At 42.5% G+C, this 27,279-nt stretch overlaps 1 protein-coding gene across 6 annotated transcripts in view; it reads left to right on the plus strand.

The window, feature by feature from the left end:
- Positions 1-27,279, plus strand: part of dicer1 (dicer 1, ribonuclease type III) — a 190,598-nt gene that overhangs the window by 94,383 nt on the left and 68,936 nt on the right. For all 6 annotated transcript variants that reach the window (XR_013305092.1, XM_077620450.1, XM_077620449.1 and 3 more), the window contains 2 exons: positions 23,031-23,244; positions 26,485-26,638. Coding sequence is in view for 5 of the 6 variants with exons in the window: in XM_077620450.1 (XP_077476576.1) it covers positions 23,031-23,244; positions 26,485-26,638 (368 nt within the window). In the remaining variant the exon portion in view is untranslated. The remainder of the gene's footprint in view (positions 1-23,030; positions 23,245-26,484; positions 26,639-27,279) is intronic.

Below are 27,279 nucleotides of genomic sequence, written 5' to 3' on the forward strand. Positions count from 1 at the left end.
GATTAAGAAGGACAAGGCTAAAGTTAGTACGATATCGTCCATCACTTTTAGTAAGACAGCAAAGAGGGTTGTTACGTACCATAATAAGACTACTGTGTGAAGCTACTTTTGTCATATGGATACCTGACTGCCAAAAGAAGAACATAGCCTTGGATACACAGTCCATAAATTGTGATTATTCACCTGTTGTGGCAGCTCTTGGAATCTATCGACTCCTAGAGTTTGGGTCTGACTTTACAAGTCCACCCACTGCCAACGTTGAAGTTATCAAAACATGCCTATAGCGCCCTCTTGTGATTCAGTGTAAAAAAAAACAGGTGAAATAATATCTGATTGTTTGAATTATTTTGCAAAAGTCACACTGGGTTTGGCAGCCCCGGCCAACATTTAGAAATAACTGCACCGTATAGTCCGTAAAAGTCGGTTCTTCAAATTCTTGAATTGTGACACATTGCAATTTATATTTTTGGGTAATTTGATATACTTGGTACATTGTTCGTTCAAACTACAAATCTTGAGTTTTTCTGACCTTAGAGGGCTTTTCAGATTGTGAAACATAGCCATAGATGATTATTTCGATTAAAACTGGCAAAAAGTGCTGTGGAGAATGGATCCAAGTACTTAGAAAAGCTTTGAGTTTGTTTTATTTAAAAACGGACAATACATATTAATTAACATATACATGTAAATATGTAAGATTATAGCCGAAGGCTAATTACCATCTTTAGTCCCTTGTGCAGGTTGATGTTAAAAATGCAAGATAAAATCAAGAAGGCAATAGTTGGGAGGTAGAGGAAAAAAACAGGACAAAAGCACCGTAGAAATGATGAGACCTACACAAATAGCACAGGTATAGGCAGTGTTGTGATCACTATATTGTTCATCCAGCAGCCAGCTTTTAAGATGATTGGCAAAGACGGTATTGAGATCCAGGTATCTGAGGCACGAACAGAGAATGTGTTTTGGCCAAATGCACTTGTTCTGAAAGGGACTACAAAGTCACCTCCAGAACCAGCTCTTGTTGATCTGTTGGAATTTTTTTGGGACAAATTCTTGCAGTGGAGCTTTGTGATGGAAGATTTTGGAAAACATGATGGCATCAGCATATCTAATATTATAGTTGAGGGTTGTTTTTTGTTTTATATCTGGTAATGATGGTATGTTTTTCGTTTTCTGTCCAATACTTTCGTAGCTTCCTTATAAACAGTTTTAATTGGGTTTCAATTGGGCGAGTCATCACCTTATCATGGTGGTGCGTTTTGTGTGTCCCAGTGATCCTTGGATGTTGTCTGCGGCCGTGTGCCCCTGGTAGGGTCTGTTAGGGCTAATCCCCAACAATAAAATAATCTTCAAGCAGAGAAGGCATCAAACACGGAATAGTTTTAGACTCCATCGGCCGTCAGGAGTGGTGAAATGGCAGGTCGCTTCTCAAAATGGCTGCTGTTCGCTCGCTTCTTTGTTTCTTGTCTCGCCCCCACCCTTCCGAAGACGGAGGGACGGACAGAGCACAACGTCCATCTGGTAGCTTTCCCCCTGCCAAATACGACCGTCCTAAGAGCTGGGAGGGTTTTTTAATGAAGGTAGGCGGAGACAAACTTTAGGCGGGAATACATGAACAATGAAATGGGCGGTGACATAGTAGATGACTTTTAAACTATAGGTGTTATTGCTGTAAAATTCCACAAGGCAGCGTCTGTGTAAAATTATATTCTAGTTGCTAAAGCTAAGAATACAAAATAAGAATACAAGAGAAATACATTCCATATTTCACATTTCCCCCCTGTAGTAACTTTGAAAGAAGTTTCATTAAACACATAAATTTGTATCCCTCCCCTCCAGATTCTAGACTACAAACATCATCAACAGTTACTCTTCACAGGTTATGGAAAATAACAAAGTCACTTGTCAAGGCAGAGGCAAAAAATGATGTATTCAGTGTTTCTCGAAAAAAAAAATCCTCTACGTCCCTCTTAATGAGCGAACCCAATTTTTAAATCAAACAAGTACATTTACACAGAGGACTCGACATCCTGGGACTCGTCACACTTCGAAAGAGTGCGAGAATCTCCAGTATGGTTTGCCATGCGGTGATACTGTATGTCACTGTAAGCTAACAGCGTGTGCTGGATTGTGCTTTGAATCATAGCTTTCACACAAAAATTCAAAATAGTAGTTAATCTCAAAAATGGGGGTTGCAAATTCAATGAGAATGGAGAATCATGGTCCGGTTTTAAACCACGATCACAGTGATGCACCTACGCTGAGTTATCCTGGGCCATGGTGTTGACTAGGGCCTTCATTTCAGCTATGGCACGAGTAATGAACTAGTTTCATCTGGGATGAAGGTGCAGCAGTGTTCTCCCATTATGGCACACCCACCTCCATCCTTGGCTGTTATCAGATCAAGGAAAATCCGGTCCTGCAACTCCATTTCCCTAAGGGCTTTTAAATCATCTGCTATACCCTGTAGGGCTTTGACAGTTTGGTTAATGAACACTCATGTAACAGTTCAATGCCTTTACACGGATCATAACTTTACCCACAAGTTGGGGAAGTAGTGACAGTATGATTTTCTGGGGTGTGGACCACAACTTATGGTCACCAGGAACATCAATGCCCCAGATTGAATCATGAGGTTTGAATTGCACTGATTTTGCACTGATTTCTCTTATCTCTTGTGTTCACTCCCCTTAAAAGGAATGCATCTTAGACCATCTGCACCACTGCAGATTTAAGTGTGACGCCTAGACCCAGTGAATTCAGGATGTCGGGATACCTGTGGAAATGGGTATACGACTACGCACATAACAACTTTCATTCATGACAATCAGTTTCTTCTGGAACACCATGAAATTATACCACACATCTTCTTCATAGTAGTTCTCCGGATTGTTCTTTCCATACCACTTCACTCTTCTTTGTGATAGGAGTATGTCACCATCTTGTTTTCCAACTCGAGTCCCTGTGGGCGGGGCGTTCAGACACGCCCAGGCTGCCACTGACAGTGCAGTCACTGTGATGAGGGTGGCAACAGCTTTCATTGTGGCTTCTGTGTAGAGGTGCGAAGTCTATGGGAGGTCAAGGTTAAGTGAGGGATGCTCGTGGCAGGTGAGTAGACGTCAGATGAGTTTTTCACGGACAAAGGTTTTTGACACCGTCCGACTTCCAGTCTACTCAGTCACCTGTGTCTCGAACTACCTTGACCTGGGATTGGTGAATCCACTTCGACTTTTCAGCGATCTTTGCTGCTGTGGAGATTGGTGAGTTGGGCCACAAATGGGTTTTCCCATCACAAAGAGAACCAGTAATTCCTTTTTATGACTCGGATCAGGATCCAATCACCTGGCTTCACCATCTCCTGCAAGGGAGACAAAGGGGATCACGGCAGCTTACATGTTCTTTGGACAAGTTTTTCTCTAAACATTTTTACCATCCACTCTGTGAGTGGATCTGCCTCACCCTTAGTCTCTTGTCATGGTTCATCTTCCCATAGAGGAAGTTGGAATGGTCTTCCATGAACTATCTCAAAAGGTGTTAATCCCGAACACACCATGTCTATCATCCCCCTGTTGAGACATGGCTCCTTCCATGGCTCAATTTTGGAATAAATTCTTTGGTAGGCACGGTAGGCCTTAAGCTGTGTACAGGTCGTCTGCAGACTGTTCTGTGCCTTCATGTATCAATGCACCTTTTCCTTTCTGTTGTGCAATGTTTTGCATATCAATTAATACTGTTTTTGACATCGACTCAGTTTTGTTGTTGTTTTGTATACTGTGCAGTAAGTGTTTGTGCTGCTTCTTTAGCTGCTGTATTCTGTCGTTGTCTTTAGCGCGTGCTTAACATTTGCATACAGCTATTTGGTTGGGCTTAATACCCCAATGAACAAAAATTACAACACTTACTTATTCCATCACTATAGTTTGTGAAAATCCAAATGCCTTATCAGTCAAAATTAAATATACTAGCTGGTATTGTATTATGATCACTGCTTCCTTGTTAAGATCAAGAACTATATTTGTTTTTTCCTTTCCTGCAATTACACAAATGAACTAATCATACTAAAAATAGGAAAAATACAAAAGGCAAACCAGGCTGCTTTCTCCTCAGGAAAACAACTTTCTCATTCTCTGCAACAGTTACATTCATATCAATTAATATCCAGAAACAAATGTACACATTTATAATTCTGAATTGGGTTGAACCCACTAAAATGTAACCACCCCTTGTTTGTCAGGGTTAATATTTTTAGCATAACCGCGTCCTTTAGAGCAATTAAAACCCATTACTTATAAAATGAATACTAATCAAGTCCCAATTCATTCAATAATGTGTATCACGTTGCATATTAAACTCAGTTGTTTGAAATTCAAAATACCCCAATCTAGTTGTCTTTTTATCAAATGTAACATTCCATTGTCTTTGGAGTTTGTCTATCATCTCCTATAAAACTTTCTTAATCAATATTTTTCAATAGTCAGGCATGAAATTAAAATCTAGTTACATTTCTATCCATTTTAGTTTCTAATTTCTTTCTGATTGTTTACTTGAAATCTCTAAGAAGGTTTAGTCTCAATTGAAACACTTTCACCTTTTTTTCCTTATATGGAGACAATAAAACCAATATAAAAAGTTCCCTATGGTTTACGACATTGCTCCCCGAGCAATAATTTTTGGCATTGCTCCCTGAGCAATAATCATTTCCAATCAGTATTGGAGTGCTTGCCATTTCGTCTGATCACGTCAAAAAGATTATCTTACCTGTCTCCTCAAACGTTTCAACGAGAGAACCTTCTTACAGTGCACAAGGTGGATCCGCATCCCCCTTTCGGCTATTTTCATGTCTGCTGGTTGGTCAGCAACACGTGGTACGGATGTTCTCACTTTGGGTTGAGCACCCATGCTCCTGGGACCACCGTTAGTCCAGTCTGTTTCCTGTTGAGAAGCACAGTCTCCTTCTGCTAACCTAAATTCAATGCGTTTCTTTAAAGTTTTTTCCTTTTATGCCTTATCATCCAGTTCCAATCGTGTAGCGAATAATGGCGTTTTGTATGGTCTACTAAATAGGATTTCCATATTTTGTTGTCCGGTTGACCTCGTTATGTAGGCGCAATGATTTTATTACGAAATATGGAATATTTTGTCAATCCTGTCAATTATTCTGTTAACACAATTTAGATGCCATTATCACTATAAATCACAATGGTACTTTGGAATTCAATATCATGCACTGTCTTTGTTTTTTTTCCTGTGCTCCCAAATTTCTCATTCCGCATAGCAGATTTGTTCCTCCACCTCAAGTTTAACATTTGGAGTACTGCTGCTGCATTTTCATCAAAAAATTCATTGGTCTAAATAATTTTCCATAATTTGTCATTGCCATCCATGATAAAAAGCTTATTGGCGATTTCAGAAATTGATTTCAAATTTCTAAATCATTTTCCACTTTGATATCTGATTGATTGATTATATCTTGGTGGTAGGCCAATCAGAAACACAAAAAGACAAACAACCATTCACGCTCACACTCATTAAGACATCAGTGGTCTGCAATTTTCTATCACCACTAGAAGGCGCCATCCCCCTAGTGGGGCTTCTTGGCTGCTAATCACTTTTCATTGTCTCGTTACAATAATCATTCTCAAAGGAAATAGGTCAACATTGTTTGGTTGACATCAATTGTTTGATGCTAATGCAATCCATAATATTCTAATAGTCATTAATATGACCCACGTTAAAGCATATCTCACCTGCTCAGTGCAAAACAATGAAATATGTCCCGTGCACTGAAGACACCATGTTTATTCCATCCTAGGGAAATCATGCCTATCCTAAATTAATTATTTTATCTAAACTTGCCAGGTACAATTTACCTAATAATTTGGACGAATGCCATTTCTGCATTATCTTCATGTTTGATATCATTAATAATTTGGATGAATGCTATTTCTGCATTGTTATCTTCATGTTCGATATCATTAATATTCTAAATGATTCTTAATACTTAAGTCTAAATCTGCAAATCACTCTCATATTGCTAAAATTGCAATTTTGACTTCAGTTGGCCGGCCGCCATCTTTCCCTTTGTTCTTGGCTGCACAATGGTTGGCCATTTTTCCTCGAGCGCCTTGTGGCCGGGCTTACACCCATGGGGCCCTGCCGCGCTTGAGGTGGATTGGTTATAATGAACACCATGTTAGAGCAAAGGGTGTCTATATGTGCACTTGGTGAGAGGACCAGAGCTGAGTTGGCTCAGATGGCGGGGGCGGGTCCCCATGCGGCCCGGGAGACCCAAACGTTTCGGAAAGGGTCTGTTGGAAAATGCCTGGCGGAGTCCCTTGTCAGAAGGGGTTTCAAATTCCATCTCCGACAGAGCTTTTCTCACGTCCGGAAGGAGGCGGGGGACATTGAGTCATCAGTCCTACTCGGCCTTTACACTGGACTCCGGAGGCACTAGACGGGTACTGGGTGGACAAGCATGGGAGTTCGCCCAATCAGTCTAGTCTACATGTGCTTTGTGGAGTTCGCCACTCGTTACATGCATTAATAGCTTCTGTTTTAACTCATTATCGGTATAAAAGACACCTGTCCACAACCTCAGTCTCTCACACGCCAAACTCCGCTATGGCCAAGACCAAAGAGCTGTCGAAGGACACCGGAGACAAAATTGCAGACCTGCACCAGGCTGGGAATACTGAATCTGCAATCGGTAAAACGCTTGGTGTAAAGAAAACAACTGTGGGAGCAATTATTAGAAAAGGGAAGACATAAAAAACCACTGATAATCTCCCTCGCTCTGGGGCTTTATGCAAGAACTCACCCCGTGGCGTCAAAATGATAACAAGAATGGTGAGCACAAATCCCAGAACCACACGGGGGGACCGAGTGAATGACCTACATACAGCTGGGACCACAGTAACAAGGCTACTATCAGTAACACAATGCACCGCCAGGTACTCAAATCCTGCACTGCCAGATGTGTCCCCCTGCTGAAGCCAGTACACATCCAGGCCCGTCTGCGGTTAGCAAGAGAGCATTTGGATGATCCAGAAGAGGACTCAGAGAATGTTATGTGAGATGAAACCAAAATAGAACTTTTTGGTTGAAACACAGGTTCTCGTGTTTGGAGGAGAAAGAATACTGAATGGCATCCGGAGAACACCAAACCCACTGTAACGCATGGGGGTGGAAACATCATGCTTTGGGGCTGTTTTTCTGCAAAGGGACCAGGACGACTGGTCTGTGTAAAGGAAAGAATGAATGGGGCCATGTATCGAGAGATTTTAAGTGAAAATCTCCTTGTATCAAGAGATTTTAAGTGAAAATCTTCTTCCCCTCAGCAAGGGCATTGATAAGACGTCGCTGGGTCTTTCAGCATGACAATGATCCAAACACAAAGCCAGGGCAAAAAAGGAGTGGCTTCGTAAGAAGCATTTCAAGGTCCTGGAGTGGCCTTGCCAGTCTCCAGATCTCAACCCTATAGAAAATGTGTGGAGGGAGTTGTAAGTCCGTGTTCCCCAGCGACAGCCCCAAAACATCACTGCTCTAGAGGAGATCTGCTTGGGGGAATGGGCCAAAATACCAGCAGCAGTGTGTGAAAAGCTTGTGAAGTTACAGAAAATGTTTGGCCTCCGTTATTGCCAACAAAGGGTACATAACAAAATATTGAGATGAACTTTTGGTATTGACCAAATATGTTCCACCATGATTTGCAAATAAATTATTATAAAATCAAACTGTGATTTTCTGTTTTTTTCCACATTCTGTCTCATGGTTGAGTTTAACCGATGTTGACAATTACAGATCTCTAATCTTTTCAAGTAGGATAACTTGCACAATTGGTGGTTGACCAAATACTTATTTGCCCCACTGTATCTCGTTTTTTCGATGTTTCATATTACTGCAATAGTTGGCACTTCAAACAAGAAATAAAAAGAAAAAAATCTAAGCGGAATTTTGTGTTAACCATATTTACTACACACCAGTCAGACGGAATCCTTCCCAGCGATTTTCCAGTCCCGTTTAATTTGAGACAGGTAAAATTTTGGCGGGCTACTGATTTGTCAAAAATTGTTTTTTCTTTATCCTCTTGGTCAAGTAGGCGCAATGAATTCATAACGAAGTATGGAACCCTTTGTCTATTCAGTCGATTATTCCGCTAAAACAATTTGGATGCCATTATCACCATAAATCAATGGTACTTAGGAATTTCATATCATACACTGTCTTTTTTTTATTTTTTCTCAGTGCTCTCAAATTTCGCATAGCAGATCTGTTCCTCCATCTCAAGTTTAACCTTTGGAGTCCTGCTGCTGCAGTTTCACCAAAAAATTCATTGGACTAAACAATTTTCCATAATTTTCATCAAAAATTGATTTCAAATTTCTAAATCATTTTCCACCTTGATATCTGATCGAGTGATTATATCTTGGTGGTCGGCCAATCAAAAACACAAAAGACAAACATCCATTCACGCTCACACTCATAATCAGACATCAGTGGTCTGCAATCCTTTCATCACTAGTGGAGAGCGCCATCCCCAGCCTTGGCTTCTTGGCAGCTCACCTCCATCTTGCCGTCCTATCAGCACTAATCATTCTCAAAAGAAAGGTTAACATCATTTGGTTGACATCAATTGTTTGATGCTAATGCAATCCGTGATATTCTAATAGTCATTAATATGACTCACGCTAAAGCATATTTCATCTGTTGATGGGCAACACAATATTGTCCAGGTGATTGAGCCGGCTGCTGGGGCCGCCATGGTCTGCCAGTGCCTCGTCCTCCGCGCGTAGGCCGCTGTTGTTGTGGTGGGCCATACTGCTGTGCTTGGGGTTGCCGCGGGAATAGTTGTTGCTGTTGCTGCTGTTGACTGGGACAATCACGTGCCCAGTGTCCAATACCGCCACACACAAAACAGTTGCCTTGTTGGCCTTGTCCCGAGTACCCTCTTCCCCGGCCACCAGAGAAACCACGCCCGCAACCACCGTATTCACCATGGAACTGACCAACACCTCGGGCCCCACCATAGCCCTGGAACATCTGGGCCGATTGCCCTGTCTTTTCCTGTCTAGCTTCACTATGGAATTTGGAAAGTTGGAGTTTTAACAGAGTAGAGGTCAAATTTTATGATTCGGCTTTTTCTTTGACCTTCTCGTCATCATACACCTTACCTGTCAACAAGTCGGGGTCCTTCTTCAACTCCTTTTTCACAGGTTCCGGAAGACACTCGACAATAGCTGCTTGGAATAAGGTTTCACTCTCAAATATGCCGGATGGATGGCGGCCGGTGCTTTCTATCCAGTCTGTAGCACACTGTTCATAGTGCACCGGACCTCCCACTCCATCTGTGTATGGGAACATGGTTGGGGCCAAGTCATGGGGTCTTGGGAAGGTATTTTTAATTGCCCTAAACAAGGCGTCTGACACCTGGGTCAATTGAGTTTCATGTGGGTGTCTAGTAGTTGCTGCTCCTCTATCATTCGTACCTGATGTTGAGTGCAGGAAGCTGATATGGCCTGTCTCATGTCACCAAGCGCACAATTATGTCCTTTCATCAAGGCCAAGAGCCTCATCAGCCATGGACTTCCTCCCCTAGCCAGAGGGGGGATTTGTTCAGTGCCACATCTCTAAGAACAAGAGGATCATATATCACACCTCCTCCCTGAGGGCGGAGGGGAAACATACCTCCTCTCTCTGTATTGGGCCACACCTCCACCTACTCACCTCCTCCTTCGCCTCTATAGTTCTGCCTTAGCTGTGACGTCACTTTTTTTTTTACAAACCGATGGACAAACCATTTATATTCCATTCGCCCTTTTTGACAAGTAAAATGTAAATTTCCTATTAACGTACAAAATTGTTTCTCCAACTCGTGTCTAATTTTAGCTTGTCCTTGAACCTCACTTAGAACCTGTGCATCTACATCTCTGTACAAACTCATCAATTCATTCCATTCTCTGTCGGCATTCTTATCTTTTTCAACATTCCTTCCAACACACACACACACACACATTTTCACATTCTCTTTCAAGCTCTCCTTCCATTTTCACCAATTCAGTCATCACAAATCACCGGATACATTTAACATTTTAGTATATTCAATTCTAGGAATTAGAATTTTTTATTAGAATCGATCCTAGGAATCAAACATCTGTGGACCCAGTCGTTTCCCTGCTGAAGACTTCTTTTAATACGACCATTTAGGACTCCCAGATTCCCTTATTTTAATACGACCGTTTAGGAATCCCCGATTCCCTTATTTTAATACGACCGTTTAGGAATCCCCGATTCCCTTATTTCAGTACGACCATTTAGGAATCCCTGATTCCCTTATTTGAATACGACCATTCCGGAATCCCCGATTCCAGATATATAATCACAGAAATGTTCCCTGAACAAATACTCGTATTATATAAACACATTTCTACTGTGACTTCTTTTAATGAAGACTTATTATAATACGACCGTTTAGGAATCCCCGATTCCCTTATTTGAATACGACCGTTCCGGAATCCTCGTTTTCAGATATATAATCACGGAAATGTTCCCTGAACAAATACTCGTATTATATAAAACACATTTCTACTGTGACTTCTTTTAATGAAGACTTATTTTAAAACGACCGTTCAGGAATCCCCGATTCCCTTATTTGAATATGACCGTTCCGGAATCCCCAATTCCAGATATATAATCACGGAAATGTTCCCTGAACAAATACTCGTATTATATAAAACACATTTCTACTGTGACTTCTCCCTAATTAAAATATCCAATAGCAGAATTTTGACAGTAAAGTAACAGGTATTCTGCTTACCTTTTTAGTTGATTTCAGGCGCCTGTTTTTAGAAGTCCCCAGAGAAAGATGCCGGGTGTTCCAAACTACCCTTATAAATATCACGTCCCCCGACATGCTTCGAAGTCCCTGACTCCGGCGGAGTGTCCCGGACTACCCCTTTGATTAATCTCACGTCCCCGACGTGTCACGTTCCAAACGTATTCTTAATAAATATCACGTCCCCGACGTGCTTCGAAGTCCCCGACTCCGGCGTTGACCGACCCCTCTAGTCTCGCAGCCTCTCTCCCTCGACTCACGTTGGGGTCACCAAAATTGTTAGACGTAAAGTTTTAGCCTGACTCCAATTCTTAAATCTCTTATCCCGTCTAACAATTGTTGCGTATTCAGCATCGGAGGAAAGAGACCAGGGTTGAGCGGGTTAATCCACAGATGATTTATTCCTAATAAATTGATCTATACAGAGCTCCGGGTCCCCCTCCCAAACATAAACCAGCTGAGCGTCTCTGTGCACAGTGGAGGATGAGAAAGACAAAAATCCAAACCCGAGTTTGCCCAGTTATAATAATACAAAAATGAATATTCATTTGCTGATTAACAATATGATAGTGACTGGTCCAGACTGTCTTGAAGGGTGCCTCCTTTGGGATTTTTCAACTGTCCATTGTTCTCCGTAACTCTGCTGGATTTGAAGCTCCGCTCCGTTTGGCTCCTTATCTCCGCTGGCATTGTATGGAAGCTGTCTGTAATCAACCTCAAAAGAATCTCAAACAGAGAGCCTTTGTTCATTGTACAAGCATTATTATAGGGGGACCTTCCGTTCGCGTGGTCATCTAGCTAAAACAAGTGTTTAATTCTACAGGAGTATTATATAAAAATGAAGCAGCTGTAATAAACTGAGTAAAATATTTCATAGTCTTCACTCTCTATCTCTATCTATCTCTATCTCTCTCTCTCCATCTCTCTCTACCTCTCTACCTATCTCTACCTATCTCTCTACCTATCTCTCTACCTATCTCTATCATATATCATATTTGTTGTTCTGCGGCCTTTGACTGTACTGTCTAACTTATAACTATGCCTTTTCTTGCTACTGTCACAATGAAATTTCCTGAATACGGGATGAATAAAGTTATCCAATCCAATATCAGTGGCGGGCCGTGCATTTCACACCTAGGCCTTCAGTAGTGCTGTGCCTCAATAAGTATTTTATGGCTACAAAACCTTTGATGCAGCGACAGCACATATAAAAAAGAATCAATAATAACCTTTTTTTAAATTTTTTTTTTTAGGAAAATAGACATTTTACTCACCAAAAATTATTTTTATTTATACAGAAAATCCATCCACCTTTCTTTTCTCAAGAAGATTTCAATTACTCTGTGGTACAGATTGCACCTGCGTTTCAGGTCCATCAAGAAGTTATTTTCTATCGCCATCAAAGTTAATGCTGACAGTCAAGTCTGTCCTGTTGTATTTTTGGCATACGTTTTGATATACAGCCGCCCCATGCTCTCACTCAGATTTTTCTGCTGAAGGAAGTCAAGGAGATTAGTGGGAGATTTTCCTGTAAAATCATCTGTGGCATACATTAAAATCTGTTCTGTTCTTAGCCGAGGCAGATCGAAAAGTGTACCGTGGCTCTGCGTTAAGATGGAGAAGGCTGCATGTGGGAAAGTTTTCTGGTATTCCCGAAACTTCTGCGGGTCCAGGAGAGAGAGAAACATCAGTCTTTGTGTTCTTGAAATCTGGTCCGCGTCTGGCAAATAATAGTGTCCAGAATCCTGTCGTGGAGTTGGTGGTAGTGCACGCGAGAATCTTGCACTTGACCTCTTCGTGCGCTCATCTCTTCCTCCATCACTTCAGCAATAGCAGTCATCGGGTTGTTTTGTATTTTGCCCGACGTGCCACTAAACACTTTATTAGTGGACAGGTGGTAATGTAAATCCGTGTTTCAGCAATGAGAGAAAGAAGTTCCACATAGTTTCCTTTGTTTGGGGATGCAGCACTTTCATCGTGTCCCCGAAAGGAAAGTTTACAGAGTATCAATTTTTTTAAGATTTCCCTATTTTTCTTTACCTTTTCTTTGTGGCGCTCCGTTTCTCTGCGCCCTTGCTCGCTGAACTGTAACTTCACTCGGGTTTCCCAAAAAGTTTTGGAGAGCACCGTTGCTTGTGAGTGTCCGGCAGTGCGTTGGTGTCTCGTTGCTGCTTTGGTTAAACAAGTCAAATTTGCAAATCCAGTGTTGCTCCAAACACCTTGTCAATCAGTGGCAAATAACAAGCACTCCCAGCAATACAATTTGCATTGTTCCTTGGAGCCCGTGAGCCAGGAGTAGCGCTCGTAGTTAGCGAACTGAAAGTGGCGGACACATCCTTTTCCCGGCTGTAACAGGCTTGCTAGCTTCGGAGTTGACCGCCCTTTCTTAATGATGTCCATTTTTTCTGGAAAAGTGCGTCTGGAAAATGGTTTTGTGAGCAAATCTGCAACCAAATCCATTTGTTTTCCTCCATCGGCCATTGTGGGTGGAGTTTACGATCTCTGGCTGGCTCACTTTGGCTTTGGTCCGCCTACTCTATCACTCGCCAATCATAGTTGGAGAAAGCGATGACGTTTCCCTACGACTGCGAGAAGGCGATGACGTATCCCTACGCCTGCGAGAAGGCCTTGGTGTCACCAAATCGAATTCTGACTGGTTAAAGCAACAGTCTTATCGATGCTTGTTTAATGCAGCAGAGCCTGCAGAACTGATTGTGAAGGCCTTGAGGCAGTTTTCTGACCCTGGTAACATAATGGCTGAAATGTGATTGGTTAAATGCTTCAATATGAAAACACACATCTGGAAGCAGTGCAACCAGGGGGAAAGCAATGAGAGTGTGTATAAAATGCTCATGTATTTATGTCTAAAGTGTCTCTTCCTGTGTCTGTAGTCTCACCCTCTTGCTACTGTGACAGTGAAATTTCCCGAATATGGGATGAATAAAGTAATCTAATCTAATTAGAGGTGCCGTTCAATTAGAAGGTGCCGTTCTATTTTTCGACTAGCTGGTGAGAATTTTGAGATGCGATAAATTTTATGGATGAAAAGAGAAACTAGGTAACATATGCATATTTATTTTTAAAAAGGCACAAATACAAGGTGATTACTGGTAACTAATTACGAATTCACTGGTGAAAATCAAGTGACACCTCGCTATTGTAGGTGACCTCGTCATTCACTTTACCTTCCGCATCACACATTCATCGTCGCCGGCATTGGCTAGCGCTTGCTGGAGAAGTTGCAAACCACTTGCAAGCCAGTTTGAGTCGGGCCATCTGACATGAAACAATGGATCTGGCAATCCTCCGAGCCGTCAAAAGTGAGTGACTTGATGATTAAATCCTTCGGCAGCTGATCCCAAGCATTGATAATCCATTTCAAATAAATTCCCATTGATGGTGCTCGCATGTTGCCGGATTTGGTGTAGCACTTCTCGCCAGGCAACATCCAGTTCTCATAGAACTGTCGGACCTAAGCCCTGAATGGGGCGTTCCACTAGAGACGTCGGGGGCCTGTATAAATTTGGTGCATCCTCGTGGAATCACGGCCTCATCAATCTAGAGCAGGGGTCTCAAACTTGCGGCCCGCGGGCCAACTGCGGCCCGCGGGACGAGAATTTGCGGCCCCCGTCTTAATATGAAATATCGATTTTTTTTTTTTTTTTTTTTTTTACCCCTTTCCCCATGATGGCGCCGTTTAAGTGGCAGCCAGTGGCAGTAGCTCTGTCCACTCATGTTTTTCTTGTTTTACAGCATGTTTTACATGAAAAATTAGAGGGAACATTGACATGCACCTGCTTGTGGCAGGTGTGATACTGGTGTGCCGATAGCGAGCAATGATGATGTCGTGACCGGATGATTCGCCTAAAGACGTTTCGCCGACGGACGTTTGACAGACGGACAGGTCGTACTAGTATTTGTTAGTTTAATGATTAAATACAAATACTAGTATTTGTATTTAATCATTAAACGCTGTTTTCAGCTGGATTTGACCGAATTTGAGAGCATTTTGAGCCGTTTGGCGAATGGACGTCTATAGACGTTTTTTTGCCTCCATCGCGATATCATCCAGTATTTGTATTTAATCATTAAATGCTGTTTTAGGATGGATTTGACCCGATTGCTGTCATTTTACGGCTCGGTTCTGCTACATCTGCCTGCCCAAGAGTGCTTATTCCCGGACTGCCATTGATGGTAGACGAACATTGATTTTTACTATAATTTGGAAAACACCGGCGGCGGGCCGGATTAAAAATCCTAACGGGCCGTATATGGCCCGCGGGCCGAGGTTGAAAAACTTGTACACACACGATCCGGCGGGGCGAGCGTTCGAATCCCGTTTCGGCGAAACCTCCGTTCGGCCGAATGAACGTTCGGTGGAACGTCCATTCGGCGACCTGCCCGTCTGTCAAACGTCCGTCGGCGAAACGTCTTTAAGCGAATCATCCGAGTACCGATGATGTCGCTCACACTGGTACTCAGTGCGCTCAGGGAGGTTGTCTTTCTGCTCAGACCAACAAAAAATTAGAGGGAACTTTGGTTCGGAGCTGAATGAACCAATCACGGTGAGGTATACGGCTCTGGAGGGCGGGACATCGGCCGGGCTGTCCAGTGCCTCGCTCACTCACTCATTCATTCCTCCAATCAGCTGGGCGGAGGAGAAGCCGTGAGGCCGATCACTCCGCTCGGCGCGCACACTCCTCCGCTGCTCTCAGCATAGAACTGAATGAGGCGCTATGATCCGTGATCCAGCCTGTGTCAGTGTCTGTAGCCATCTCCGCGATTGAAACGGAGAGCGAAAGTGCACATGTGCCACAAACCCGCGCGACTGAATGTGAAAGATCAACCCGAGACTCATTCCAAGTGGAAAAACATATTACAGAGCCCCAGAGATGTCTCTTTCAAAGCCTGCCGTGAAGAGAAAGGTCGGTGACGAGCAGAGACAGTTTCAAGAAAAGTGGGGAGTGCAATATTTCTTTGTTGAACACAGGGGCACCCCGACGTGTCTCATTTACACTGAAAAAGTTGCGGTGCACAAGGAATACAATTTGAAACACAAAGCCACATTTCAAATTTTTGCGGACCCCTTCTCCTTTGATGTGCAAGATGCCCCTCCTGAGCTTCAAATGGAGCTCATTGACCTGCAGTGCAACTCTGCACTCAAAGCCAAGTTCAGGGAGGTGAGTGGAGAAGCAGACAAGCTTGGGCAATTTTTGAGAGAGTTGACCCCCAGCTTCCCTGAACTTTCCCGAAGGTTCAAGCGGACCATGTGCCTTTTTGGGAGCACATACTTGTGTGAGAAGCTCTTCTCCACCTTGAACTTCAATAAGTCCAAGTACAGGTCCAGACTTACTGATGAGCATCTTCAAGCTCTACTGAGGGTCTCCACTGCTTCCTCCCTCAAGCCAAATGTGACTATGTGAGAAGAAGCGCTGCCAGGTCTCTAGCAGCAAGGAGTAGGCAAAAGAAGCCGTGTTCAGAATATTTCATGTTCAATGTTCCATTGAAGTTCAGAAAGTTAAAGGTTAAAGAGCTGTAAATACAGACATTTGAAACGGAATAAAAATAATTCATTTTCTCTACTTAGCCAGCCAGTATATATCTACTGTATGCTCATTAGTATTATTTGGTTTTATATTACTGATTGAATTATTTTTTATTCATCTTTAAGTTAATTTATTTAATTCATTATTTTTTGTTAAAAAATAAAGATATTTGATAACGTTGGAAAGTTTTATCAGTGCTTTTCTTGTGGAAATCCTGATGCGGCCCAGTCTCACCCAGACTCGGCCTCTAGCGGCCCCCAGGTAAATTGAGTTCGAGACCCCTGATCTAGAGCTTCTTCAATTGCTTCTTGGTGGCATCGCTAATGTGACAACGATATCAATCCCAGGCAAGAAGGCGCTTGCCAAACATGGAAGAACCGATGATCCGTAAAACCTATTTCACCGGCATGCCGCTCTATTTTTCAAACTTTCCTCCGTAGTGACGTTCAATTAGAGGGTGCCGTTCTATTTTTATTCTTCCCCAAAGTGCCGTTTTATTAGAGGTGCCATTCAAATAGAGGTCCCTTTCGATGGTTCATATTACCCCAATAGTTGTCACTTTCGAACAAGAAATACAACGAAAAAATAACAGTGGAATTTTGTTCTATTTCGAAATCAAGGCTACTCGCGTCTGGCCAGTCAGAGCACGTTCAACTAGGTTTAGACGGCAGCGCCCTAGGTAAGATGGCTGCGTCGGGACCTAGGTAAGATGGCTGTGCCCTGAACGAGCAGTGACGGGAACGTAAGTTTTTTCACGTTTTATGCAAGATTCGTACGTTTTTTCCCTTGAATTTTATTCCTAGACGTCAAAATAAATTTTGTTTAGCCTTTTATCTGTTTATTTTTGAAATAAATGACCGTATCATGACGTCATCGCGTCACGACTGTCAACTTGCAGTTAAGTCCATGTCGTAAGCGAGTAAATACGGTAGTTATTTTCGATTGGAAACCTTGATTTGACGTGAGTACACTTGTCTGCTATTGCTCGCTCGTGGCGCCGCCATCTTACCAAGCGGCTGCTAGTTGCAGTGGCTCCCTAAACCCTCACTCGTATTCTGTGTTTTTAGGGCTTTTTATAGCTTTTATATCCTTTATTTTTACGTTTTAATTTGTCTTAAGATTTTACTTGTAACTTTGCTTTATATATTGTATTTCATACTTTAATGTTTTAAAACTTTACTTTCAAGACTCTACTCCAAGACTCAAGTTGTGCGAAAGGCAGTCTTTGATATATTAGTTTAGTTTATCTTTGCAAATTCTGGACATTACAGAATGTCAGGAGAGAAAGCGACATTACATTTTTGAACCACTCAGCCATGCCTCCGCTGGATGCCCCTGGACCTGGACCTCCCTGCGGAGTTAAAGAGGAAGAGAAGAGGATGCAGAGCTGGACAAAAATGTCAGGAGAGAAAGCGACGCTTCAGACCCAGCATTCCATCTATTATTATGGGGAACGTAAGATCTCTCCACAATAAGATCGAAGAGCTAACGGCGCTTACCAAACAACAACGACATTTTCGGAAAATCTGCATTATGTGCTTCACGGAGACCTGGCTGAATGAACTAATACCAGCTGTTTTTATTAATAGTAGATGGTGCAGCTCCAGGCATATTACTGTGAAGGAGCAACTTTGCACTCGAGATAGTGAGCTAGTAGCTGCTAGCATCAGGCCGTTTTACATCCCCGGGAGTTCTCGCACGTTATCGCGATAACTGTATATATACCTCCTTCCGTCGATGCGGCAGTCGCTCGCGAGCTGCTTCACGCTACTGTGTCGCGGCTGCAGACGTCACACCCCCAGTCTCTCCTTATCTCCGATAATTTTAACCATGCTTCCTTTGCTTCTACTCCCCCCACCTTCACTCAGTATGTGAAGTGCCACACCAGGGAACAAAAAACTCCTGACCTGCTGTACGCCAACACAAAGGAGGCATACATCTTAGTCTCCCTCCCCCCACTGGGCCGCTCAGACCACAACCTGGTCTGTCTGATCTCCACCTACATCCCTATGGTGAGGAAAAAAACCCAACCACAAGGATCGTACAAAGATGGACCGAGGAGACCAGCATGGTACTGAGGGACTGTTTTGAGACCACTGACTGGGAGGTGCTGTGCAATTCACATGGGAAAGACATTGACAGCTTGACCCACTGCATCACAGATTATATTAACTTCTGTGTTGATTACATTGTGCCCTCCAAGAAGGTCCGTTGTTTCTCCAACAATAAGACATGGGTCACCAGGGATCTAAGGGCCCTCCTGAACAAGAAGAAGAGGGCTTTTAGTTCTGGGGAGAAATAGAGTCTCAAAATGGTCCAGAAGGAGCTGAAGAGAGAGATAAGGAAGGGAAAGACCATCTACAGGAGGAAGCTAGAGAACCAACTCCAGAGAGGCAACACCAAAGAGGTCTGGAGGAGCTTGAGGACCACGTCGGGCCATGGAGGCAACAGTGAGAGACCCGGAGTCTGGAGACAGGGAGTGGGCCAATGAACTGAATCAGTTCTTTAACAGATTCAGTCCTGATCCCCCAGACCAGAAGCAACTCTCCCCCCTCGTTCTCCTCCTCTTCCTCTTCCTTCCCCTCTTCCACCGGTCTCTGCATTACTGTCGATCAGGTGATAAAACAGGTAAAGAAAATCGAGGCAAGGAAGGCTACCGGTCCAGACGGCCTCAGGTCCAGACTACTGAGAGAGTGCGGATCAGCTATGCAAAGTGATTCTGCATATTTTCAACCTCAGCCTCAGTCTGCAGAAGGTCCCCACCTTGTGGAAAACTTCCTGTGTGGTCCCGGTTCCAAAGACTGCGAACCCCAGGGAGCCAAACCACTTCAGGCCGGTAGCATTAACCTCTCACCTGATCAAGACAATGGAGGGAATCATCCTCAATCACCTCAGCCCCCTGATGAATGCAGAGCTGGACCCTCTGCAGTTTGCCTATCGTCCAGGCATTGGTGTGGAAGATGCTACCACCTACCTGATGCACAGGTCTCTTTCACACCTGGAGAACACAGGAAGCACCCTCAGAATGATGGTTTTTGACCATTCAGCCGGTCCTACTGAGCGGGAAACTGGAAGAGGCTGGAGTAAGGAACCACCTAGCCGCATGGATCATCGACTTGCTCACTGACACACCACAATATGTGAGACTCCAGGACTGTACGTCTGATGTGGTAGCTTGCAGCACGGGGCCCCCACAAGGCACAGTGCTCTCCCCACTCCTCTTCTCCCTCTACACATCAGACTTCAGACATAATACAGACACCTGCCACCTCCAGAAGTTCTCTGATGACACCGCTATTGTTGGACGAGTGACAGACGGGAACGACCTAGAGTACAGGGGAGTCATCACAGCCTTTGTTGACTGGTGTAGGCAAAACCACCTCTACGTCAACACCAGTAAGACAAAGGAAATGGTCATCGATTTTCGGAGGAATCCTCAACAGACCACTCAGGTGAACATCCAGGGTACAGACATTGAAATCGTGGAGAATTTTAAGTACCTGGGTGTTCACCTCAACAACAAACTAGACTGGTCCACAAACATAGATGCCCTGTATAAAATGGGCCAGAGCCGCTTCTACCTACTGAGGAGTGTGCAGGACACTGCTGAGGACTTTTTACGACACTGTGGTGGCATCTACAGTGTTTTATGCAGTGCTCTGTTGGGGATGCGGGAGCACGGAGAGGGACAGGAACAGGCTGAATAAGATGGTCAGGAGGGCCAGTTCTGTTCTGGGCTGTCCTTTGGACTCTGTGGAGGAAGTGGAAGAGCGGAGAATGCTGACCAGGATGATGTCCATCATGGACAGCACCTCCCACCCCCTGCATGAGTCCCTCCGAAGCTCTTTTAGCAATAGACTGCGGCACCCTTATTGCAGGAAGGAGCGCTTCCGGAGATCCTTCCTCCCATCAGCTGTCAGGCTCTTTAACAAAAAATGGCTGAGTGTTAAGACCTACCGTATGCATGCATGTACAGACGCTCCCCTACTTAGGAACATTCGAGTTACGAACAACGGTACATACGAACATGTCTGCAAATTGCGTTTATGTCGAAAAATGTGTTAAGACCTACCGTATGCATGCATGTAAATCTGTGTATGTATGTATATGTGCTAATATATGTGTATGTATGTGTATAGGTGTATGTACACGTATGTGTATGTATATATATATATATATATACTTCAGCGAGACGCTTATTTATTTATATATTTATTCATGTATTTATTTATTAACTTACTTATTACCTATCTATTTATGTCTAAAATGCCTTTCCTATTTCTGCATCCTCACCCTCTTGCTAATGTTACAACGAAATTTCCCGAATACAGGATGAATAAAGTTATCCAATCCAACCATATCAGCACATCACAATAGTTGAGCCTGATCACAGGTCTTGCGGTCGATCGTTAAAATATAAACCTTGATACCTGCGTAATGTGTATGCTATTATTGCACGCAAAGACTTGGTGAACACTACGTCTAGCGCTATGGGCATATTTCCTGGTTGTGCTTACGTTACTTCCTTTTTGAATTTGTATACGTGCAAAAAACCCTCACTTTCGTAACACAGAAAGGAAATTATTGTACATTCGTGATTATGAAATAAAAGAAAATTCCGCTTTGATTTTTTTTCTTTTAATTTCTTGTACGAATGTGACAACTTTTGGAAGTAATATGAACCATCGAAAAAATAAGTTGAGATAGTTCGACATCAGAAGCAATTTGGCCGCCACATCTTAAACTTCTGGTAAGAAAATTATAATTTATGTCATTAAAAAGCGTCAGGTTCTCATCAAGATACTTATTTCTTTTTTCAAATAAAATAATTTAATTTTTTGCATTTACAATGACAGGCATATTAACTTATGATATTGACCCTAATAATATGCTTTTGATTCATCTAAGAAATACCACGTGTGATGATTTTTCTTAAGATTTGTCCTTCAAAGTAACACATTTCTACTCCTTATTAAAACCATAAATATGGAGGTGAGGATTGAGAATCAGGGTGCGGCTCATACACGAGAAATTGTAAAATTCAACAATTTTAAGGCAATTTTAGGGGTGCGGCTTATACGCGCAGGCGGCTTACATGCGGGTAAAAACGGTATAATGTATGAACATCTAAATATTATCTATAAATTAATAAAAATGTAAATACTTTAAGTACTGTACTCACAGTGAAAATAGTTACTCTCCGCTTGATTTAAATAATAAAAAAAGATTATTAGAGCTTTAGTCCAAGTCTTATTCGTCAGATTCGAGAGGCATTTTTCTTTTACAAATATTGCTGTTGTTGTTGTCTTGTCATTGTCAAGACGATTGCCAAATTAATTGGCTCCGTCATCCATCAATGTTGTCATCATTCTCCTGAGTGCCCCTATGCAGTGTGTTGACGTTCTATTGTCATGCCAGCTTCACGGCCCTATCTACGGCGTGTATCCATCATAATGCTGGTTCATTTTTTTAAATTTTTATTTATTGGAGTCGGGGTGTCTTAGTACACACGTGAATTTTCAGTTACGCACTTCGGAAGATGTGAGCTTCGGGCGGTAAACAAAGGCACATGCGCGCTGGTGGTCAACCGAAAGCGGCAGCGCTTCGTGGAAAAACGGTCGCTGCAACATGCAGCATGGCAATCTGGGCGGAGAGACTAGCCGCTACATCTCGAACATCTTCACGCTGCATCTCCAGAAGGGAAGTGCCTTCTCTTCCCTTGTCTCACTTTTAACCGCACGGTGGACTCCATCAACATTAACAAGAGTCCTACCAGCTGAATTATGTACAAAAGAACGTCATTTATGCCGCAATGGCGTGCTACACATTTAGCATATCAAGGGACGTCAATATTTAGGAGGCATTCTCAACGGCGACTCAAAACAAAGTCTTTTTCCAGAGGTGATCTGTGCAATGCAAAATTCACTCGCAACAAAGAGGAAATGGCAAGACGTAAGGCATCCAGACACTTGATATGATATTCGGCGCACCCATTCTCCCTCTATTGTATATTCCTTCTTTGACGTTGAGAGATGAAGCTGTGTCCTGACTTCCGCCATTTTCACTGCCATTTTTCATCAGTCTTCCAGTTGCGAGTTTCAGCCTACTTTGAGATTTTTATGAACTTTTTTTTAAATACCTAAGAAAAAAATCTGCAATGTAGCGAAGCCGCGAAGTTAAGAAGGATCATAGTAATTAGTCTTTCTTTCTTTGCTGCCTTGGCCTCACCCACAAAAAAGTCCCCAAACTCAAGTTGATCTCAGACACAGAATGAGCTGCGTATTTTTGCAGTCTAGCATGCTTTACCTGGGCTTTCTATTCTCCTGTTACCATGTAACTTTTATGTGATTCCATCAACATCTTGCTCAACATTAAAAAGCTAGACATGATAAACATCATAAAAACTGATTGTGAGTCACAACCAGAATTGCTGATGTATTTTTTGGAGTGTAATAACTATGCAATGGTAAAAACAGCTTAAACACTTAACAGTTTAAAACAATACCTTGTGTTCATGTAAAATTACATTAGCAGTCATCTTTTTTATGACATTGTCACAATTTCATAGCACCGTCACAGAAACGTATTCCATTCAAAACTTGCTAAACTCACTTTAGTCCCTCTTATGTGATTATTTTATCTCCCTACAATAGGTCCCAAATTTTCCAGTTTACACACGCTCGGGTGAGGTGACTATCTCCATTGAGCTTCTACAGTCCGGCCTCATTCTCACTGCCACAGAGTTCGACCTTATCATTCGCCTGCACCAGTACATCTTTTCGCATATCCTCCGCCTTGAGAAACCTGCACTGGAATTCAAGCCTACACTTGCTGATTCTGCTTACTGTGTTCTACCTCTCAATATTGGTGAGTGGCTGTGCTCAGAATTCGTTCGTAAAGGGTTTCCCAAAATGTGTAATAATTTAAAAAGCAAATATCTTGGAAATGATTAAAGCTATTGAACGAGTTTTATTGATTCACTCGCATATACGCCGCTTTTGTTGGACAAAAAATAATGACTGAATCAAGGGTACAGCTTATATGCGCATAAAAACACGACATGCACAAAACTGCAAGTTGACGACGGCATGACACGACGTCACAAAAAATGCCGCCATGATGTCATGACGCAACACAATGACGCCGATACGGTCATTGATATGAAAATAGAGAAAAGATAAACAGATAAAACGCTAAACAAAATTTATTTTGACGTCATGAAAAAAAAGTATCTTGCATAATACACCTAACGTTCCCATCACTGCTCGCTCGGGGCACGGCAATCTCAAAATAAAAGATAAACAGTTAAAACACTAAACAAAATGTATTTTGACGTCTATGAATAGAATTTAAAGAAAAAATAAACCGTTTCTTGCATAAAACAAGAAAAAACTCACGTTCCCGTCACTGCTCGCTCGGGGCACGGCCGTCTTACTGTAGTTAAACGTGCTTTGACTAGCTAGACACGAGTACACTTGTGTCTGCCATTGGTCGCTCAGGGCGCCGCCATCTTACCATAGTTGCACATGCTCTGACCGTAGCGTTTACCATGTAAGTACATCACAATAGTTGAGGCTGATCGAAGGTCTTGCGGTCGATCGTTAAAATATAAACCTTGATACCTGCGTAATGTGTATGTTATTATTGCACCCAGAGACTTGGTGAACACTACGTATACTGCTTTGGGCATATTTGCTGGTTGTGCTTACGTTACTTCCTTTTTGAATTTGTCTACGTGCAGACAACAACCCTCCCTTTCGGAACACAAAGATAACAAATGATTGTACATTTGTGATTATGAAATAACACAAAATTCCGCTTAGATTTTTTTTCTTTTTATTTCTTGTTCAAAGTGCCAACTATTGCAGTAATATGAACCATCGAGAAAAAAAATCAAGATACAGTGGGGCAAATAAAAATTTAGTCAACCACTAATTGTGGAAGTTCTACTTAAAAAGATTAGAGAGGCCTGTAATTGTCAACATGAGTAAGCCTCAACCATGAAAGACAGAATGTGGAGATAAAAAAGCAGAAAATCACATTGTTTGATTTCTAAAGAATTTATTTCCAAATTAGAGTGTAAAATAATTATTTGGTCACCTACAAACAAGCAAGATTTCTGGCTGTCAAAGAGGTCTAACTTCTAACGAGTTCGCCACTCGTTACTTGCATTAATAGCTTCTGTTTTAACTCATTATCGGTATAAAAGACACCTGTCCACAACCTCAGTCTCTCACACTCCAAACTCCACTATGGCCAAGACCAAAGAGCTGTCGAAGGACACCAGAGACAAAATTGCAGACCTGCACCAGGTTGGGAAGACTGAATCTGCAATAGGTAAAACGCTTGGTGTAAAGAAATCAACTGTGGGAGCAATTATTAGAAAAGGGAAGACATAAAAAACCACTGATAATCTCCCTCGATCTGGGGCTCCATGCAAGAACTCACCCCGTGGCGTCAAAATGATAACAAGAACGGTGAGCACAAATCCCAGAACCACACGGGGGGACCTAGTAAATAACCTATAGAGAGCCGGGACCACCGTAACAAAGGCTACTATCAGTAACACAATGCGCCGCCAGGGACTCAAATCCTGCACTGCCAAACGTGTCCCCCTGCTGAAGCCAGTACACATCCAGGCCCGTCTGCGGTTCGCTAGAGAGCATCTGGATGATCCAGAAGAGGACTGGGAGAATGTGTTATGGTCAGATGAAACCAAAATAGAACTTCTTGGTAGAAACACAGGTTCTCGTGTTTGGAGGAGAAATAATACTGAATTTCTTCCGAAGAACACCTGTTTTTCTGCAAAGGGACCAAGACGACTGATCTGTGTAAAGGAAAGAATGAATGGGGCCGTGTATCGAGAGATTTTTAGTGAAAATCTCCTTCCATCAGCAAGGACATTGATGATACGTGGCTGGGTCTTTCAGCATGAAAATGATCCCAAATACACAGCCAGGGCAACAAAGGAGTGGCTTCGTAAAAAGCATTTAAAGGTCCTGAAGTGGCCTAGCCAGTCTCCAGATCTCCACCCCATAGAAAATCTGTGGAGGGAGTTGAAAGTCCGTGTTGCCCAACGACGGCCCCAAAACATCACTGCTCTAGAAGAGCTCTGCATGGAGGAATGGGCCAAAATACCAGCAACAATGTGTGAAAAAAATACATACGATTGAGGATAATTTTTGCTGGTATACCGTGACAATAGTAACGATCGATGACAGTAGCGTCGTTGGCTACCAGCCTACGAGACTATCTGGATTTTAGCCAAAACGGTCTTGTTGAGATCAGTTTTCATAAATATTGGCGATTTTATTTTTATTTTATTTTTATTTTTTCCCCGTACAAAAGTCGGTGTACGGCGTACATGATTTGAAATGGTAAAAAAACGTATAAAATACGTATAACACGTACAAGTTGACAGGTATGGATATTCAGCTATGAATGCTCTTACATTGTCAATGCAATTACAAACTCTCTCTCTCATGATTATAATTTTGAGAGCGAGAGATTACCTGGTTGATCGCTTTCAACAGTAAACTCTATCTCTCCCTCTCTCTCTCTCTCTCTCTCTCTCATGATTATAATTTTGAGAGCGAGCGAACCCGGCGCCGACGAAACGTCCGTTCGACAAAATTTCCGGCGGCGAATCCGTCGACCAAATGTTCGTTCGACCAAACGTCCGTCGACCCAACGTCCGTCGACCGAACGTCCGTTGACCGAACGTCCGTCGACCGAACGTCCGTTGACCAAACGTCCGGTCACGAATATGGCGGCGAAGATTGGGAATCAGGGGGGGCTGCTTATACGCGAGAAATGGTAAAATTAAACAATTTTAAGGCAATTTTAAGGGTGCCGCTTATACGCGTGGGCGGCTTTAATGCAAGTAAATACCGTAGTTTGTTTTATTTCTCTTCCTTTCACATTTAAATTAAAAGATGTGTCGACAATTAAAACTAAAAAGTTCTCAAAGTACCATCTATACCCAGGGTTGCTTCAGGGTTATGTGCAAAACTAGAAAATGTATGAATTTGAATCTATTTTTCTATTTTTCTTCATTCTAACAAAAGAATATGTGGAATATCGTCTGTTATTGTCCTTTTTTTATAGTTGGAGATTCCAATACACTTGACATGGATTTCAAATTCATGGAGGATATTGAAAAGTCTGAAGCTCGAACTGGCATTCCTAATACTCATTACACCAAACAGAACCCCTTCACCTTCAAACTAGAGGATTACCAGGATGCTGTTATCATTCCTAGGTATTTGTTGGGAAAAATGGAATTGTATTTTTGTCATATTTTTGTTTTTTAGTTTAGTGGATCGAACATTTTTATGTACTGTACAGGACTCTAATTTTTCATAAGTACAGATGCATTTTACATACCGTATTTTCACACCTACAGGGCGCAATTACAAATCTATTTTTTTCTCTAAAATTGTCCGATGGTCTGTGTGCCTTATTTATAATAATAATATAATAATAATCGGACATAGGCCCTGTCGTCATCATCAACAACAAAAAGCCTACTTGTCATCACACCCAGAAACCGCATATGACGAAATTGGTAGTGCTTCTCCATAAGCTGCGTTTACTCGGCAAAAGACCTAAATAAGTGATAGTTACGGACTTGTAATTTGGCATTCTGCTGTTATGAATACAGGTCACTTACCTCTCAGTCTTTCACTTACCTTCAGTCAGCTAGTAGGAGGCAGATCACCACCCAAACATCTTTTCATATTACCTCAGAAGGGAATGTGTGTTGTGTTACCGCAAATTTAGAGTTCTGATGGATGTGGGGGAAAAACTGTCCTTAAGCCTATTTGTCCGTACTTTGTGGGACCTATAGCGTCTGCCAGAAGGCAGCAGCTGGAACAGATTGTGACCAGGGTGGTATGGGTG

The sequence above is a fragment of the Stigmatopora argus genome, chromosome 15, assembly GCF_051989625.1.
Source record: "Stigmatopora argus isolate UIUO_Sarg chromosome 15, RoL_Sarg_1.0, whole genome shotgun sequence".
Classification (NCBI taxonomy): domain Eukaryota; kingdom Metazoa; phylum Chordata; class Actinopteri; order Syngnathiformes; family Syngnathidae; genus Stigmatopora; species Stigmatopora argus.